Raw genomic sequence first — 21,501 nt, forward strand, 5'->3', positions numbered from 1 at the left:
CATTGGTGATTTTGTTGTTTGGTCAAGGTTTTGGGTGTTTAAACCATGGCTCTGGTTCTTTTTTAACCTAGGTGTGGCTCCAGGGCAGCTTTATACCTATCCTGCACGCTGCTGGAGAAAGAAGAGACGGTTAAACATCTTAGAAGATCCACGTCTTGGACCAATCGAGTTTAAAATCGGTGAGAGTTGGCATTGAGAAAGACGAACATAAATCCTTGATCCATTTTCATTGTTTTTTTTTTTTTGGAGGGGGGGGGGGGGGTCCTAATAAAGCAAATAAAACAAATAGTTTATAAAAATTAAATTCTAGTCAGTTACATGAAAACAGAAACTTTTGGTATTTATTTGGTCTGTATTTTTAAACACAAATGAACCAAAAATAAGTTTGGGATCAGAAAGTTTTTTTTTATTATTTGATGAAAGAAGTCTTTTATGCTCACCAAGCCTGTATTTTTTTTTTAAATTAAAAATACAGTAAAAGAGTAATTTTGTGAAACATTATCACAATTTCTGTTTTCTACTTTAATATATTTTAAACATGTCATATGATCCTTCAGAAATTATTCTAATATGCTGACTCATTTTTATCAATGTTGTAAACAGCTGTGCACAATGTTCCCTCTAATTTTTTTTTTTTTTTGCTGAGCAAAACTGTTCTCTATTGGGCCACATTTTTGGCCACCTTAGCAAAAACATTCTTTACCAGACCTGTACAGTGCACACACAAAAAAAGTGCATAATTTGATTTGACCCTTAATGTAGCTAAATGATGCACATTTTAGGTTACCTGAGAAAACATTTTTACAGTGCTCTGTTACTAAGAAATTCTATAAAAAGAAAAAAGAATTGAATAGAATAGAATAGAATAGAAAACAAACTGAAGCATTTAAACTGAGATCTGTAAGCTAAATATATATAAAAAAACATGAACATGTGAATTATTATCTAAACATCCCTATGTAGTTGAGTTTGCACGCATATACGTTGGCTTTCATGTTGAGCTATTTCGTCTGGCAACATTAAAGTATTCGATTTCTACAGCGCCTCATTTCGTGCACATCTTTCTCTTTCTATGAAATCTATGTATACTGCATTTACTTGTTCTAACTCTATAGTGACACATATTCTATAGCGTTTTGGCAGAGAATTGCAATTATTTTGCATTTACTAGAATTCAATCAAATGGCTTTTTGGTTGTGCTGTGATCTGATTATAAGCTGGTCCTGAGCAGGAGCTAGTTGCTTATGACCAGCTTAGGACCAGCTCTTAACCAGCTGCCATGCTTTAAAACATACCTAACCAGCATATGCTGTTTTTTTTCAACAGTGTAATCTTGTAAATATACAGTTTGAACAGAAATACATGAGATACATTGTTTTTTTTTCAAGAGTGGTTTTTATTGGATTCATTGCTTTGCTATATGGCTTCTACAAGTGTGTAATTTCTCATCACATTACAGGTTTTGTGTGAGACTGTTTATGGCTTATCTTCGTACGTTTTCTCTACTTTAAGACTTTAAACAAATGACAGAAACACTGTCTGGCCTAGTCTTTTATGGGTTGCCTAGAAATGCCTTGGTGTGACAATTGTTTGCGGTGTGTGTCCAGATTATGAAGCAGCACTAAAGAAGGAAGGGGGTGTTCCTGAGGGTCCTGTTCTGGAGTCACTCCTGAGTGGAGAACTGCTGGATAAGAAGGTTGAAACAAAGGAGGAGGAACCCATGAGTGAATGCCAGGTAAGAAAGATTCCTCAACTGTGGTTTGCTCCCCATAGGATGGTTTTGAAGACGTAACACACTCAGTAGTTAACTAAATTAAGAGTGGTTTTACACACTCTGCCCTGAAGTACACATTAAAGTACACACTAAGACACTGTCGCCATGCTTTGTTTTTGGTACCCAAAACGCTCTTCCCACCACTCCATTCAACATGTCTTTCTGCTTTCTATTGCCGTCTTCCTCTCCCTTCCTGTCTCTCCCCTTCTGATTTCTCTGTAGTACTTGTGTCTGTTTTTGGCAGTAACACAATTCCCTCCAGGGCTGACACGCCCCTACTGGCAGACTTCCTTGTTAAGCACAAAGTGTGTATGTTTGTGAGTGTATTTTTATTGCTTATTTTATTGCTTGTGTGTCTATGTCAGTGCGTTTGACAAAATTGTTGTATTGATTTTGTGGAGTGCGGTTACACATTTTCAACGTCTCGGGGTTTACAGGTACTTACATTTGACCGTGTTGACGTGTGAATGCTTATAGATCCTAATGAACCCGCCTGTCAGTCGATGGAGCTGTCACTAGTGTCACCACCCTCACTGTTTTGCAAACTACATGACATCTATCCTAGGGGTGGACAGTTAACCAATTAGCACTTCAATTAAGAGTCACTCTTGAGAGCGCTTTGTCCCCTGGGAGCGGACCTGTGATCCTGCTGCTTGCTTTGCCTCAGGCCCCAGCAGGAGTTAAAAAGCTGTGCGCCTCCCTGCTACCGCTGTTCACTTCCCACAGCCACATATTATGAGTGCGCTTACAGTTGTGCACTTGCTAGGCAATCATCACAGTTAAGACCCCGATAAACTTCAGGTGAAATCAAAGAATAAACTGATGTGACATTATTTTGAACAAAAACCAACCTGGTCTCATAAAAATACATACCTCTGGGTACTTTTCTGCAAGACTGTTTTTACGTACCTTACTGCACTCTTCGCCACAGTTTCAAAGAGAAATGTCCACTGAGTGGTGCTAAAACACGGGTTCAATACGTGAATCCTGGCACGTTTTTATAACATTGGTTCAGGTACGTATTGCGGCGGTTCAGAATTCAAATATCCGGTGACCGTCGCTAAAAGTTAACGCTCTATCATGTTGGAAATATGCCCTACACCAAACCCAACCCTAAACCTACCCGATAGTGTTAACAAATGCAAAACTGATACACATTTGTTGATGCAACCGTGCTATTTGAACGTCCTTATATGCAGATTTGTTTTGTCTGTTTTGTCAAATCGTAGTTACACGGGATTCGAACTGGAGCTCCTCACCTCTCAAGTACGTCTCCGTACTCCATGAGCTACCTAACAAACCTACTGTCTATGAAAACCCATAGATATGAAGCTAGATATTTGTGATGCTAACAGTGTTAATTTTGGCAGGCATTTTTGATTTAGTCTTAAGTCTTTATCTTGAGACGAAAATGCTTAATAGTCTTAGTCACATTTTAGTCATTCATAGTTTTAGTCTAGTTTTGGTCGACGGAAAGTCATTGCATTTTTGTCAACTTTTAGTCATTTTAATCAAACTGCAGTTACCAACATTTATTTTGGTAGCTATTTTATATGTAGTATTCAAACAAAAATTGACATGAGTGTGAGCAATTAATGACAGAATTGTCATTTTTGGGTGAACTATCCCTATAAAGAAAGAAACAGTATGACATCATTTTGAACAAAATAGCTAAGGCTCCGATATACTTCAAGCAAAATTGAAGAACGAACTGGTGTGATGTCATTTGGGGAAAAAAATGCCAAAGCCACAAACTAACTGATGTGACCTAATTTCTAACAAAAACAGCTAACAGCTAAAAGCTCTGTTAAACTTCAAGCCAAATCAAAGAATGAACTGGTGTGATGTCATTTCGAACAAAAACAAGACCCCTGCATACTTAAAATTGAAATCAAAAAATTTAATACTTTGATGTCACAACCTGAATTCCGGAAATGTTGGGACGTGAAACACAGTGGATTACTTTTGTTTTTGAAAGGAACGCGCCCCCCAATCTGCCTAAATGCGTTTATGTTCGCGCAAATCATTTGTGATCCAGCCTCACCTACAGAAGAAGTGAGTATTCACTTAAAAGGTTCTTTTATCAATCTTTGCAAATCGCCTTTCCTAATAATGTGCTAGTTAACAAGTTCCGTGGCTGAAGTAAACAGTCTCATGATAACGGGCTCATCACCCCACAGAAGAGAGGGGCGAGGTGAGGAGAGCTCATTAGCATTTAAAGGAATATGGACTAAAACGGCTTGCTGTGAACAGAGCTGTTTTTGACAAGGTAAAAAGGGTGTTGTTTTACACTATCATTGAGACATTTTAACCAAAGTATGTTATAGACTTTTCATTAAGACCCTAAAGAATCATATCAATTTGTGGAAAATGGGCATCCGATGACCCCTTTAATACCATTACAAGCTAATGTTTACTGTGAATTAATATGCAGCATATTTTCCATATGGCTTCTTAGGGTCTTTTATTCTCCCACTCATCTTTCCTGCACCAGCTTGTTTGACATTCTAGTGTTGTTCATACAGTACAGCTGACTCATACGTGCTGGTCTTTCCGTGTGGTCACAGAAGCTGCTGGTGGGAGATTTTCCTCACGAGCTGGACATGGATGAGATGGAGGAGGATGTTCCCAAACGCAAGAATCGCACCAAAGGACGGGTAAAACACATGCAGCAATAACATGTTCTGCAGTCACTAATTAATTAGTATGAATCATACTAATACTAGAGTGAATCATACAGTTTTGTAGGCTGATTACTCAACTGGGTTTGCTTCAAAACTCATTTCAACATTGGCAATCAAGTGCTGAGCCAAATGTATACGGGTTTGGGTCGTAATTTTGTTTGCCTTTAATGGTTTCGATACGATTACATGGATTTTCTAGAGTTTGACTAAATGTATTTCTGCTAATCTTTTAGAAGTTGATCAGTGATTTTGCTCTCATATGTATTATTATATGTCAATGTCAGAAACATTTTATTATTCACGTTCAATATTGTTTTGTTTCCTGGTGCCAAAACAAACATGTTAAAGGTTTTTGGGTTGCAACTGACCAGTTGAGAACCTCTGCTCTTGGTAGCAATTAGACCCGCAACCCAAGGTTTTGTATTAATATATCAGGTTTGCAGTGAGCCCTGCACGTTCTTTGTTTAATCTAGGATTCCTGTTTCTTCAAGGCTGCTGTCTGAACAAAGCAGGCCATTGTAGCTCATCAGCCATTGATCCATTATGGCTGTTTAGCACATCTCCAGGTTTGATCCCTGCGTAGCTTTCATCATTGCGTTCCACTGGTTTTGTGTTGATTCAAAGCAGCTCCTTCCGAACAGCCGTGAAAAACCTCCTTTAATACCACTTTAAAGACAACACCTGATGTGTGATAGCACACTGAAAACATGGCTAAGTTCATCTGTAATTATAACCCCACATACATGAAAGGCTGGAATCGTTAAGTGGTTCTGTACAGAAATGCATCCAAGGCATGAAATAACCACAGCCTGAAGAAAGAAGACTTTACAAAATTGCTATTTTTGTTGAGACACAAGGTTCACATGATGAGGCATGTGGATTTAAATATTGCATATGATGAATTTTACACAAATTTACATGATGATACAATACATCGATGCAGAAACTGGAGGCAAAATTCTTAAACTTAGTTAAAATAGAAATGTGTACTTGTTGATGGTAAAATTGAATTATTTTAGTTTTTTTTTTATTCTACCTACATGTGAAATCAAATGTCATGTACAGGACAATGTATGATGCACAACCCTGACAGAAATGCATGCAAGTTTCAGTAGTCAAGTCTAGCAGAAATACAAACAAGGATAACAAACAGAATGTCTTCGATTCAGTCCCTAGAATCTCTCACCTTCTGTGCTGTTAATTGGGGCACACTACTTCCTCTAAGATCTCTCACACCCCACATAGTTATCCGGCAGTGTGTGGAAGAGATGCTGTGATAATTGTGTGCTAGGTGTAATTAATGCTGTGTAAGAGGATTTGCTTAAAGCTTGAAGGAGGAAGTGGGATGGGGGCTCCGCCAGGCCAAAATAACAATGCTTCTCTACCCGCACCTGTGTGAAATAGACTGGTTGCCAACTGTAAATGAATCTGTGTGTGTTTACAAGCGATTTTTTGATGTGTCCAGGCATGTGGTGTTGGGGGAATGAGAAAGAGACAGGAACCAGCATCCCTAGAGGATCGAGACAAGCCATATGTGTGTGACAGTGAGTATCATGCGCAAATAAACAAAAGAACGCAGAATAGATCTCTACATTCATTATTAAACACAGCATGGGGAAAGGAATAGTAGAACTAGTAACAGAGGACCATATAGCCATATAAACATGCAGTTCTCCTGATAATGGGATGTTTAATGTCAAGTTTCATTATGTCGAGTTATCCTGCATAGTGTGACAACATTCCCTGCTGTTCTCATGGGCAATAATGGTGGAAATGTTTATAAACATGAATGCGAATAGATAAAATATTTATTATACAAATATATGTTTAATTATACATTAATTAGATTTAATTAATTTTACTACTACTAGTACCACTACTACTACTACTATGTATATATACAGGTACATCTCAAAAAATTAGAATATCGTGAAAAAGTTCATTTTTGCTTGTAACTTATTTTAAAAAGTGAAACTTTCATATATTTTAGATTCATTACATGTAAAGTAAAACATTTCAAAAGTTTTTTTTGTTTTAATTTTGATGATTAGAGCTTACAGCTCATGAAAGTCAAAAATCAGTATCTCAAAATATTAGAATATTTATATTTGTGTTTCATTTAATGACCATCTCTACAGTATAAATTCTGGGTATCTCTTGTTCTTTGAAACCACAATAATGGAGAAGACTGCTGACTTGGCAATGATCCAGAAGATGAATATTGACGCCCTCCACAAAGAGGGTAAGTCACAGAGGGTCATTACTGAAAGCTGTGGCTGTTTACAGAGTGCTGTATCAAAGCATATTAAATGCAAAGTTGACTGGAAGGAAGAATCTGGGTAGGAAAAGGTGCACAAGCAACAGGGATGACCGCAAGCTTGAGAATACTGTCAAGAAAAGCTGATTCAAACACTTGAGAGAGCTTCACAGGGAGTGGACTGAAGCTGGAGTCAGTGCATCAAGAGTCACCACGCTCAGACGTCTTCAGGAAAAGGGCTACCAAGCCACTTCTGAACTAGAGACAACTTCTATGAGAATCTATGGGGTATTTTCAAGAGGAAGATTAGAGACACCAGACCCAACAATGCAGATGAGCTGAAGGCCGCTATCAAAGCAACCTGGTCTTCCATTACACCTGAGCAGTGCCACAGGCTGATTGCCTCCATGCCACGCCGCATTGATGCAGTAATTCATGCAAAAGGAGGCCCAACCAAGTATAGAAATGAACATTTCAGAAGCCTGACATTTCTGTTTAAAATATCCTTTTTTTAATGATCTTATGTAATATTCTAATTTTCTGAGACACTGAATTTTGGGGTTTCATTATCTGTAAGCAATAATCATCAAAATTTTAATAAATAAAGGCTTGAAATATTTCACTCTTGTAATGAATCTATTTAATATATGGGGTTCACTTTCTGAAATGAGTGACAAAAAATATTGACCCTTTTCACGATATTCAAATTTTTTAAGATGTACCTATAAACTAGTATTATACAAATACAATACTGTATATATAATGATATAATGAACTAATAATTCTTGAATTAAAATAAAATTAACTGTATTTATTCTATTGTAAAATTAATCTTAATTATTGATGGTAAATTAAATAATAATAATTATTATTTTATTTTCTTTTTTTAATGACCAGATTAACCTAACTGCAAACTAAACAATTCAACTCTTTTTATTTCCTTGTGTGCTTCTTTGTGTTTAGTTTGTGGGAAGCGCTACAAGAACCGTCCAGGTTTGAGTTACCATTACACTCACACACACCTGGCAGACGAGGAAGGTGAGGAAGACTCCGAACGGCACACACTGCCCTTCCAGCGCAAGAACAACCACAAACGTGAGCCCAGCATCAGCCTCAGCCATGGATTGCACACTCATACCACAACCCATAGAGTACCACTATTCTAACACAACTCACCCACTCTCATATCCCTTTTCCACTGACCCCGGTGCTGGTGCTGGAGCCGCTGTCCAATCTAGCCCTGTTCCACGCATTTCCAATGAATTAAAGGTGCTTCTGGCCTGGACCAAATTGACTCGGCCTCATAATCCTGCTGGTCTTAAACCAGGCACCGTTATCGTCAGGAACCAGGGGCAGCATTCACTTAAAGTTTACAAAACTACTCATGACCGAACTAGATCGTTCATTCTAATCAACAGAGCTGACTGGAAGTGTGCAATGCAGCAGTTGACTCCCTGTTTTGTCCTCTTGTTCCTACTTTTGTTGTGCTGCACAGCTACTCCAGCCACTTTATTTTCCCCAACTGTCTGAAATAAAAGATTTTATTTACAAATATGTGTGAATTGATTACTATGAATTTTATTATTTATATACTCAACTCCTATAATATTAACAGTTTTCTTCTTTCTTTGTTCTTGTGTTGAATTAACATCGTTACTAAGTCTTTTGTCAACAACAACACCTGGATCCATTTGGCATTATATTCTGTGGGTTTCCATTTACACATAGAAATGGTTCTTAAGACGTTAACACAGTAGATTCTGCGACTCGTCTTCTTGTAATTATGGTAATTACCACAAGCAAAAGACTTCTAAACAAACTTGTGTTCACACTGCACACAAATCTGATTTTGATTCGGTGATCGGTCATTTTGATGAATTTGGATCCGTTTGTGGAGACACTGTTGTCAATATCCATGTCCACATCAGCTGTTATAGTTATGATATAATGAGTCAGCGTGATGCCAAGAGACCTTCTTATAGAACAATGAAGAATAGCTGGCAATGTGGAAAAACACGATGGAAAATTGAACTTTTTACTTCTGTTCATGTCTTCACATCTCACCACGGTGCTAAAGTCACAAGGCATGTTTTACACATTCATGCATATACTGTGTCCAAAACGGCTGACTCGTATGTAAAAATGTTACATGCACAGAATTGCCAATGACAAAAACAACAATGATTTGAAATCCAATGGACTGAGATGCATTTGAAAAACATTGGATTTAATGTGTGTTTTTTGCCTCTGTAAAATGGATTTGAATGCGCTATGCCAAAATCTGTCTGAAAAAAGACTTGGGTATGTAGTAACAGTTATTGCATCATTTGGCTCTGAAGTAAAAATGTGGTACAGTTCTGAGCAACGTCCCTGAGCACCAGCACCATTTTGGTAGAAAAGGGTATTAATCATCTCACACATGCATTACTATAAGGAGCCACACTGCAGTTTTTGTAATCAGTATTTTGTCATTTTCCAGTACAAATGTCCAGACAACAAGATACAGTTACCTTATGTTTCATATACAGCATTTCTTAAATTATTATTATTATTTTATTTTTTTTACCTCATTGGCAATAACAGAATTCAGTCAGATTTACACACTCAAAGTTTGGGGTCAGTAAGAATTTCATTTCATTTCTTTTTTTCTTTTTTTTTTGTCTCGTTTGCTCACCAAAGTGAAATTTATTTGATCAACATCATATTTTACTATAATTAAAAACAACTTTTCTATTTTCAATCATATTGAAATATATGAAAAGTCTTATATTGAAATGTTATACTATAATATAAAAATAATAATCATCACAATATTTTATATACACTACTGTTCTAAAGGTTTTTTTTGTTTTATGTTTCTGAAATATGTCTCTTATGTTCCCAATACTGCATTTACTTGATCAAAAAATAAAAGTAAAAACAGTAATATTGTGAAATATTTCAATTCTTTTGAATATATATATATTAAAATATAATTTATTCCTGAATTTTCAGCATCATTACTCCAATCTTCAGTGTCACATGATCTTTCAGAAATCATTTTAATATGCTGATTTGCTGCTGAAGAAGCATTTATTATTATCAATGTTGAAAACGGCTGTGCTTCTTAATATTGTTGTGGAAATGGTAATACATAATTTTTTAAAGATTCTTTGATGAATAGAAAGATTTTACTATCACTTTTGATCAGTTTAATGTGTTCTTTCTGAATGAAAGTTTATTTCCTTTAAAAAAATTGTATTGACCCCAAACTTCTGAATGTTAGTTTATGCTTAACACATTAATTATTCTTTGAAAATAAGTCTTACAGTTTTGCTGCATAAGTAAAATTGATCTTCTTTCATGAATTTTTAGTTTTGATATTTTTACTGGTACAAAAAGACAAATATACTGATTTTGCGCTGCAGTGCACACTGTATCATGTTAAAGTCATGTATCAGTATCAAGATCTTCCACTCCTTGTTTATGGCTTAATTGTGTTCAGTCTATATCCTTTTTTTCCTGACAAAGACAAGGTAACAGTGACCTCATTGCAGTGTCCTTGTGAAATCATGCCCATTTGCCTCCCAGAGTTATCTGGCTGAGTGCTTGGCTGAAATGGCCTGCCCATCGCTCTGTTTACCTCTTACCGCCACTGGCTTTTTGATTGCAAATCTGGTTAGCGCTGAATATTAGTGGTTAAATTTTGCAGGATTTTCAGGCAGAATGCAAACGTGAACGCAAACACACACACCATCGTATTCCCCTACTCCACCACAAGCAATATTATTAATAAGAGAGGTTTTAATGAAACCTAGGTCCATGCATTATTCATGCAATATTTAGACCAAAAGAGAAAGATGTAGATCCAGGCATGATAGCTAGAGCCGTCCAACTCAAGATGGAGAATTGGAGCCAGACCAAATCCGAAATTCCCATCCTCTGCCTTTATTTGGTTTTACGGCTGTTCTACCTCTCTCTGTTCTATCAGTTTGATGAATGATAGATTATTCAGCCAAGAGATGAGATTTCTTTCTCCATTCTACTCCTTTGCCATCCCTTTCTCGCTTTCTCTCTTTTTCCCCCCATCACCCTTGTCTTTCTGCCTATGCTTTTCGCTCTATCTCCTTTTGATTCAAGATTCATCTATCAGTTCTCTGTATTTTTCCCCCTCTTTATTTATTTCCACTGCAGAAGTGAGGCTGCTTGGCTGAGATGAGCGACTGCATTCAAATTCATGCCTGTTCGTATTCTTTTTCATATAGTGTTCTGGTGGGACGGAGGGGGTTTTGGGGGCTGTCCAGCAGGGTCTGGGGGGGAGGGGTGCTATCTGGTGTCAATGTGAAGGGAAAAGGGTAGAGGGCTAGATGGTGGGGGGATCGCTGTTTGCATTTGAGGTCGACCCTCTAGATGTGCACCTGAAAATTGGATTTGGGAGTTCTAGTTAAAATCCTCCCCCACATGCTCGCACACACACATACACACTCTCTGCACCCACACTCTCAAAAAACGTCAGGAGTTTACAAGATTTATCCTTCATTTTCTGAATTTTAAAGTCAAATCATTGCCATTTTCTGTCCTAACACGACAAAATACTGTCGAAAAAAAGATAACTGCGCTGCATTGTGAGATAATAGTATAAATAGTTGTGTTCTTTTTTCATTATGATAATTAACATTCCCTTTAGCCGGGAAGTTCTTAACTTTTAATTAATTTTCTCCCATCCAGTGTAATTGTGTTACAGAATACAATGCGTTGCATTGCTTTACATAGAGACAAGAAGCCAGACATTATGATTAGCTCTTGAATCTCGCAGTTTATATTATATTTGGCTATATGGAATGTTAAAGTACAGAAATAACACAATCTTGTATGAACAGAAAGGGAAATAATGAGTTTTGAGAAATACTGTTGCACATGGTGACAATCAAAATAAACTGTCAACATTACAAAACAAGTAACCCAAAGTGAATACAATGACAGCAACAGCCGAATCGCCCAACGAATAGTTAAAAATTCAACAACATCATTTATTTATGCCCTAGTGCATACTGGGAAGCTAAAGCCAGCATAGCACTGTGGACATCTCAGTATAACAGTTGTTCTGTATAGATTTAGAAGAGATTACTGTTAAAAAAACAAGTGATCATTGTGGTTCTACAGAATCTCTGGTTCTGTTCACTGTAAAGTCACAGTAATTGGAATAAATGATACCAGTAATACTGTGTACAATTAAAATGAAAGTACAGCAAATATTATCCACGATTATACTGTAAATTGACACAACACATAGACATGTTTATGTGTTTCATCGTATTTTATATCAGTGTTATATATGTGCTTTTATTAATATTTTAGAATAGCCTTTTACATTTTCAGTTTTCATTTTAATTTTAGTTTCATGTTTAGAAATGTTATTTTCATGACTTTTTTCTATTCTTTTTTCTTAAGACTCTAATAATTTTTTATTTCCATTTAGTTCAGTTTTAGTATTTACTTATTTCCTTTTTAGTGCTTAAACTTATATTTGAACATGTTTGATCTAATGTTTTATTTTATTAATTTAACAACATTTTTTAGTCGATTCAGTTTTATTTTTAGCTACTTTTGTGAGACAAAAAAGATTGGGACATTTAATTCAGGAAATGATATTTCCATCACCATTATTAAACAAAATACATCATTTAAGATGTAGTGAAAATGTTTATGAATAAATTGGACAAAATAACCGAATTCTGAACAAAGAAACTAGTTAGAGTGTACATTGAGATCCAGAGGTTTATGAAGATACGTGGTCAGCAGGAGGACAGCTGGAAGGGTAGCAGTTTTTTTTGTTTGTATGGTGGTGGGGGGTTGATGTTTTTCATTGCGTTGAAGGTCAGATTTGATCTGTCTTTCTGTCTGTTTGTTTGCTTTCTGCATTCATTCCTAAATTTTAATTTTTTCCACTCTCTTCCCCACTCCCTGCTTTTTCTCCTCTACCTGTAACACATACACAAGCACCTGAGTAATCACACACTCTTTTTTATGAACAATTGCGGTGATTATGGCTGGTAAGCAAACTGCTCTGAAAGCTCGGAATGACTCCCTTCTTCAGATGAATTTCCTCATGCTGTTTGTACGAGAGGAATCGTGATTTTGAGGCTGAATCACGGCACAAATAACAATGGCATATCAGCACACCTGGGAATGAGAGGAGGCTGAACTTATCAACAGCAGCGCGACAGTCAATTGCAATAAACAGATGGCAAAAATCATGCTTTCATGGTTAAAACAAAGCAATAATCAATAGCATTATGCCTCAAAGAGCCTTTAAATAATACTAGGTAATGCTTTATTGTGTGCATTATGATGCATTATGAATACTTTGGTAATGCGTTACATAAAAATGACTCAAGAAAAGTCTAATTATACACTAGACTAAAAAGTATACTTGTCTGTGTGAGTTTACCTGTCTGCACTCCACGCTCCGCTAGGCCTCGGCTGTACCTGCCTCAGCTGCACTCCTGTCTGCTCTGGAACAAAGCAGGAAGAGCAGTGGCCGTTGCCTAGCGATGGTGTTGCCATGGAGACTGGCCACCCAGACTCCCGCTATAAAGAATAGGTTTTTATATACACATCGAGAGCAGGGAGGGAGAGAGAGAGGCAGTGGAGTTTGGAGTTTCTCTAGGTTTGAGGATGGAGGGGAGGGAGGTTCATTAAATCAGAGAGTGAGAGAGAGAGATGGAAAGAAAGAGAGAGACTTGCTGAATTCTCTTTATGATTTGGCATATATATGAGGGCAGACAGTGTTGAGTTATACTGCGTTCTGCCTCATTTGCTATTCTGTATTAAGAAGAGGACCGAGGGCTGTTTGGCTAGACTGCCTCCTTAGGATAATTTCACCACACCATCCTTTCTCTCATTTTCTTTGCTCTTTCTTTTCTTCACTTTCTTTGCAAACATGCGTAGATAAAAAGTTTAGTGCCAGAAAAAAAAAAAATACGTCTTCTAGTTAATCATTTTACTTTTAATGAATTAATTTTTTTTTTTTGTAATTTAACACACACATACACACACACACACACATATATATATATATATATATATATATATATATATATATATAGAGGCTGAATAAAACTATTTGGAGTCTGAGGGTGCAAAAAAATCTAAATATTGAGAAAATCGCCTTTAAAGTTGTCCAAATGAAGTCCAATGTATATTACTAATCAAAATATCTTCATGGAACATGATCTTTACTTAATATCCTAATGATTTTTGGCATAAAATAAAAATAGATAATTTTGACCCATACTATGTATTTTTGGCTATTGCTACAAACATACCCGTGCTACTTATGACTGGTTTTGTGGTCCAGGGTCACATATTATTATTCATATTATTTAAAAAAATCACCACATGCATTATTATTTTCATTTTATTTAATTTTATTATTTTAATTTTCATTTAATAATTAAAAACAAAATATATATATAATAAAAACATGACATTTTGTATTATGCATGGGAAATATTTTATGCATGCATTTACTTCTTGTAACTGACCTAGCCTTGCAAATAACATGCGCATATACAGTACATATCAGTTGTTATTATGGCACTGCAATATCCTCAGTTTAACCAGATGGGAGGCACAGAGTCAAATTCTGCATACGCTCCCTAAAAAGAGCTTATTGCACCCCTGATCTCTCATTCACATTCTTTATAAACATACATATATCTAAGCACATGTATAATATATATATATATATATATATATATAAGGACAGAGAGTACAAAAATAATTTAGCATCAGGGGTATCATGGACTATCATAAGTATAATATATATTGCATGAGGTTATTCTGAATTCACAACTGCAGAGTTGTGCAGTGGAAATATTGATTTTCAAATGTTTATAGTTTCCATCTGTTCTATGAAAGTTGGAGAGTGGAAAAGTCTCACTGGAGTGTGCTTTTCCCGCTTGCATATACAGTACATTTCTGTGAATGTTGTCTTGTGAAGGATTGCGGTGTAAAGGTTCATTATGCTGGTGCTTGTGTTATTTCATTCCTTTTTGTGCTGGAGAGTAGTTTTGCTTTTGTGAACACATTGAAAGAATAGTGTGATCGTGGCATTAATTCAGTGTTTTGGGCTGCAGGAAACTCTGTGTGTATCTGCTGTTCCATGCTCCATACTAGAGCTCTGTGTCACCATGGCTCTCACAGCATTGGGTTGTGTGTGTGTGTGTGTGTGTGTGTGTACACGTCAGACTGACTGTACCGCAACCATAGATCAGGTTTTATTATGCACCAAAAGCTGATCCTCCTCTCCTTTCACAATGTCATTCTGTTTAAGGTCTGTTATGCAACTCAGCCACTGACTGGACAAACAATGGAGGCCTATACAACACTAAAATGCCTTCTATATATACATTTTGAGCTGAAATACAGATAGAAAACAGTTATTTTAAATTGTGATAATATTTCACAATATTCCCTAAAATATTGTACACATTGGTTACAGAAAAACATAGTTAACTAACAGCGGTAACATCTAAATGAACTAAATTTAACATCAGCTGAATACATTCATTTATACCAACAAAACTAATTTTATGTCATTTGATGGTAATAATCTCAAAATGGCCAAATATCAACAAATTAATTGTTTTGGCCAATGTATTGAGTTTATGATTGCTACTTGTCTGGTTGTGTTCCTAACCCAATTATACAAATGCTGTTTGTTTATGTGTAAGCATACATGGACGTTTGTATGTGTGTGTCTGTGGTAGTATGATGAAGGGGGTTATTAAAAGCAGAAGTCTGCCCCATTTGTCATGGTCAAGAAGTGGGGTGCAGCATGCGGGCAACCTCAAAAACTGATTAGGCAAAGATGTAGCAGTAATAAAGCTGAGCTCAGGAAGGGGTTTGTATGAGGAATGTGTCATTTGTTTGTGTAAAATCCATCCACACTGCAGCAAAACTTAATGAGGTGCCTCTTATGTCCTATTTTAGAGCTAGTTTGGTTCAGGAGACGCTATTGTGTGAGGTTTTCTGCAGTATAAAGCACATGATAAAGGAGTATTTTGGGTAAATATGACTGTCATTACAACAGAAAACAATTTAGTATATGATATATGAGCAGTATCACATGAGTAGCAGTGTGATATGGCTGTTTATCAGCACGTCTGTGATTTGGCTGTAGGTAATCACAGTGTGCTGATATTCAGCCATATTGCATGGCTATGATTGTGATATTGCATTTATACAACAGTTTGATGGCACAAGTGTCTAAATAGATATAACAACGGAATGTATTTAAAAACCTCCTTTTTATTGAGAACTACTTCCTTCCGCCATGGTTTCAGATCCCAGTTTGACAGTTTAACAGCTGAGCCCAAACCTCTGTTGCTAATTATAAAATGTCACGTCAAAACTAGTAATGAAGGAACGTTGAGTTACTTCATTAAAAGCTTATTGTATTGACTGAGCGAGTGTGCATCTGATACAGCATTCATTTTTCAGATCAATATATATATCTCATATTCACAATAAAACATTTGTTTTTATGTCCCCTGAGGAAAGCAATATCTTTGTCGTACTATCTTTCAAGGGTGATTTCAGATGACAGTACTGCTCAGTGCATTTGTCCGATGCATCTTACAAGCTACTGTTTAGTAAAAATAACTTTCTTGTTTACAACCTTTTCAGTCTCATTCAATAAAAAAAGTCTTTACTGCTGACAGTCTGTTGTCGCCATCTAATGGCAGAACAATGTAACTTAAATCACCATCATGAACCTCACACAGTTTCTCAATACTAAATAGTATTATTAAATACTACTATTATTTGTATAAAATATTATTTATTGAATAATAATATTTAATAAGCAACAACAGCCATCATAAAAAAATATTTAATTTATTCCCGTGCAAGCTGAATCGTTGTAAGATGCTTTTGTGCTCAATACACTTTTATTATAATTATCAATGTGACAAAAGATGTGAAATTCAAAATAAATGCTGTTCTTTTAACACGTTTATGTATTTATGTATTTTGTTAGAAACTGAAGGACAAATCAAAAATGGTGTATTGCGCTCCATCAGTGACTCATGCGCTGCTTGACTTCCTAAATGTGCGTCTGTCTTTCTCCTCAAGCTTTAATCTACCCCTTATTTCACAGTCACAGCAAAGTACACGTCAGATCAGGCATATGGAATCATCTTTATCAGTGTGAGAGATGCTGCTAAAATGCTTTTGTGTGATTCTAGTTTGATTGTCTCAAGTTTTTTGGGACGTGTGACCATGGAACGGTTTGTGCCTACAGGTGCTTGCGAGAACTTTCTGTGGCGCTGTTGCTTTGAGCTGCTTTCTCTCCCAGCCAATTGTGTCCTAATTAGAGATGTGTGATCTTGCTAAAATAGAATGGTGTCACTATAATATCATTTGGAGAAGTGAGGGGTGCGGAGAGAGCAAGAAATGATAAGGGAGGGAGGTATTTGAGGATTCCTCTTCCTATCTCTGTCATTGGATTCCCATGGGGCTGCAGACACACTTGAAAGCTGTGAAGTGTGCTGTTCTGCCTGCATTCTCCTCGTAATTGGCCAAATGCTGCATTGGGAAAGATTTAGGGAGGTAGGAAGGCATGACAAAGAAACTCCTGCGTCTGTCTCTAAAACTATCTATCAATGTTTTTCTTTTGGCTTGAATTATCTCTCTGTTCGTCATATTTTCTTTTTTGTGTTAATATAGGGCTTTGTTCCAATACCTAGTGTGATGCCTCGCTGTTTGCATAGACATATGTCTTCTAGAAAAGCAGCTTCTTAACTGTCATGGAAACTCAAAAGTGACTGATTTGGAAAACTCTTCATAGGCAGCAGCTCTGCATGGGAGACTCGACTCAACTTCAGTAGAGTTTGGCGTTAGCATGATATTAAGCTAATGAAATGAGACTATTAATACAAATCTATTATTATTATTATAAAGTATATATAAATACTAAGGTGTTATTGTTTTTTAATGAAACATATATTTTATATAGAAAGAAATTTAAATTCCTATATATAAATACAATGTGCAATTATTATATTATATTATACTATATTAACATAATAATAATAATAGCAATAATAGCAATAAAGCATATTTACAAGTACAAAGTATTATTATTATTATTATTATTGAATTAAAAATATAAGTTTCATATGGAATGGAATTTATCATCCTAAATTTTATCACCTAAATGAATGAATGAATGAAAGAATGAATAAATAAACACACACACACACACACATATAAATTAACTGTTTAATAATAATTATATTATGCTAACAATATATAACACATATTGCATTATTAATATGAAGCATATTATAAAATGTATGTAAAAAATAAGGTGTTATTGAAATTTAAAATTGTATATATAAATACAATGTATAATTATTATATTAATAACAACAATAATGATAATTCTAAGTATATTTAAATACAAAATAAATTATTATTATTATCATTATTACTATTATTATTATTATTACTGAATTAAATATTTTTACATAATAATTTTTATATGGAATTAAATGTATTTTAGATCAATCATCTCTTGAGATCTAAAAACATATATTTTTTTATTTTAGATATCACAATAGACAACAGTTACTTTAGTGGTAGTACATATGGTAAATTATTTTGATTAAATGTAGTTAATTGTATATTGATATATTTAATCAATATATATTTATAGATTAATATATTTTTTATACTTCATAATAATTACACAAGGTTTTTTTGACATTCTAAATTAGTGAATTTTGTCTTAAGTGAAGTGAGCTCTCATTCTGGGATTTCCTTTTCCACAAAGGAAACATGTGGCAGAAATGAGGTATGAGGTATCTTAGAGGGCATCATAATTAAGCTTCCTACCTTTTGGAACAGGCTTTGTGTGGGGATCACACCTTATGATGCCTTAACATGCTGCCTATGGAGTCAGCTCACTAGATTTTGGAACAGAGCATCTGTCTGCTTTTCTCTCTCCTCCCATATTTCTTTTTTTGTGCGTATGTGTGTGTGTGCGTGTGTGCATGTGTGTGTGTGTGTGTGTGCGTGTGTGTGTGCATGTGTGTGTGTGTGTGTGTGTGTGTGTGTGTGTGCGTGCGTGTGTGTGTGTGTGTGTGTGTGTGAGTGTGTGTGTGTGTGCGTGTGTGTGTGTGTGGCTTTTAATCATTGATAGGCTTTTGCTGGAGTAGGCACAGGCAGGCTACGGCACTGCACTCATGCCAGAAACTGCTGATTCACTCTCTGCTCTTTCTGGTCATTTATTCGTGTCTTTATTTTATACATATATGCTGTTTGTGTTTAGTATATGTGAGACAGCAGGAGAGTGTGCTTAGACGGAGATGTGTGTTTGTGTTTGCGTGCGCTCCTCTGGGACTTTGAGACGGAGGGACAAAAGAATAGATTTATTCTCATACATTTTTAAAACTGTAAGAAATCAAAATGCACTTAAAAATTGTAAAGTCTAAAATAACAGTTTTTATTCAAGCCACAAATATTATTTAACATCACTCAACTAACTGAAAACTCATTTAATAGGTTAAATTCCATTAGAAATAGTTTTAAGGTAATATCCACAGGTTACTACTTTTTTTTACAGTATATATTAGTCAATACTTGCACGTTTTTCATAACTTTTCACTGAATAATCTTTGCCACAGTACTTATTATTATGATTATTAAATGAAATATAAAAATGAAATATAATTGAATGTTTCATTAAAACTTATCAATTGTCTAAACATGAGATTTGAAATATATATCCAAATATTATTTTATTGTAGACATCACAACATCACTAAATGTAGAGATTTATAGTTTTCATTTTTATTTATATTGTTAAATTGCAGTGAAATATATTATATTATATTATAATTACTAAACAGAATTACTAAAACTTTAACTACAATTATAACGAAAATATAAAGATACAAAGTCATTCAAAATATTAGGATAAAATGTAATAGTATCTTAGCAATACTAAACACTGCTGTCAAGTACCTCCTTTTGTAGTCTTCTATAAAAACAACTCTTCAGCATTCTTTAAAGGAGCAGTTTACAGTCATTGTTTATTCACCCTCATGTCATATTCTGCAGCCAATATTTGTGTAGAACAGATTGTACGCTGCTTTCTGGCGTGTAGTTCACTCCTTCACCAGTTTTTATGCTCTAATTATGCATGTGAATGTGAAGCTAACCTTTGAGTCTTTGGTTCCTTATTTTCGGTGAACTGCCCAGCTTTCAGTAATTATCCTTATAATTTGCATTCCAACCTCTTGTTCTCTCTTTAAACTAGCTTTTACTATTTTTACCCACTGATTAATTAAAGTGAGTGGCATGGCAAGTGTGAACTGGTTGCTCGCTGTATGCTAGTCTCAGCTTCAGGCCAATGAACCATCGACTGACCATCTGGTTACACACAAAAACAGCAAGCTCCAGTCTTGATTTCAGATCAGTTCACAGGGAAATAGCAACTGTGGAAAGATATTGAACTGTGCTCAAGTGTCGTAGATGTGCTAGATTTACACCAGATTTGAACACATGAATATTAGCAGCACCTCTCAGTATTATTCATGAGACAGGTGCTTGTTCAGCCGTTTTAAAGAACTGGCTGCAAATACAAATTTGCATGATCCAAAAGTCCAGGGGCTTTTAATGTTTCCTAAGATGCAGACAGACTGACAGCCCTTCTTTAAAGACCAACACCTCTGATTTGTTTTCAATGAAGAAATTAGTTTGTGAAACTGTGTTATATTAATTGACTAAGACCAAGAGGAGGAGGATGATGATAACTATTATTAATGTTGTTGTTTACTTTTTATTACTGTAATAATAAAAATAATATTAATAATTATAATTCTTATTATTCTTCTTCTTATTATTATTAGTAGTAGTATATGTTTTAAAAACAACAAAACAATAACAACAACAACAATAAATAGATAAAAAAGTTTGTCAAGACAAACTTTAGGTTGGCTTGAGAAAGCCTAGCCTGAAAGTTTAAAGCAGTTTAACATTTAGATAGATTAGATACTGTAGATGTTGATGATGTTTCTAGCATGATTAGCATGTTTTTAGTATGATTAGCTGGTTACTAGCATGTTGGTATCATGATTAATAGCATGACTAGCAAGTGACTAGCATGTGGCTAACATGTTTCTAGCATGATTAGCATGTTACTACCATGTTGCTAGCATAATTAGCAAGTGACTAACATGTCACTAACATTTTTCAAGCATGATTGGTATGTTACTAGCATGATTAGCATGATTAGTAAAGTTACTAGCATGTCGCTAGCATATTTCTAGCATGATTAGCAAGTGACTAACATGTTGCTAGCATGATTAGCAAGATACTAGCATGTAGCATGTCGCTAGCATGTTTCTAGCATGATTACCATGTTGCTAGGATAGATAGATAGATAGATAGATAGATAGATAGATAGATAGATAGATAGATAGATAGATAGATAGATTATATAAACTATTTAAAAAATGTGCCACAAAAACATTTGTTACCTTGTCCATATATTTTAACAACAACAGTATTTATCAATAATAATAATTATAATAATTATTATTATTATCATCATCATTATCATAAAACAGAGTTAAGCGCCCAGGGCTTGTTTGTGACACAGTTTATTTGAATTGATTATGAGTTTAATAATAATGATAATATTATTAATAATAATAATTATTATTATTATACTGGCCATATATTAACAAATTATTATGATCATAAAACATAAAGACAAGCGACCAGGGCTTGTT

General features: G+C 35.2%; 1 protein-coding gene across 1 annotated transcript in view; it reads left to right on the forward strand.

Annotated features, from left to right (window-relative positions):
* dpf1 (double PHD fingers 1) overlaps positions 1–21,501 on the forward strand; it is a 55,330-nt gene that overhangs the window by 25,579 nt on the left and 8,250 nt on the right. The window contains exons 4-8 of the mRNA XM_079392031.1: positions 72–179; positions 1,608–1,735; positions 4,342–4,431; positions 5,924–6,002; positions 7,679–7,810. Coding sequence (XP_079248157.1) covers positions 72–179; positions 1,608–1,735; positions 4,342–4,431; positions 5,924–6,002; positions 7,679–7,810 — 537 coding nt within the window. The remainder of the gene's footprint in view (positions 1–71; positions 180–1,607; positions 1,736–4,341; positions 4,432–5,923; positions 6,003–7,678; positions 7,811–21,501) is intronic.

This window comes from Barbus barbus, assembly GCF_936440315.1.
Source record: "Barbus barbus genome assembly, chromosome: 34".
NCBI classification, from domain to species: Eukaryota; Metazoa; Chordata; class Actinopteri; order Cypriniformes; family Cyprinidae; genus Barbus; species Barbus barbus.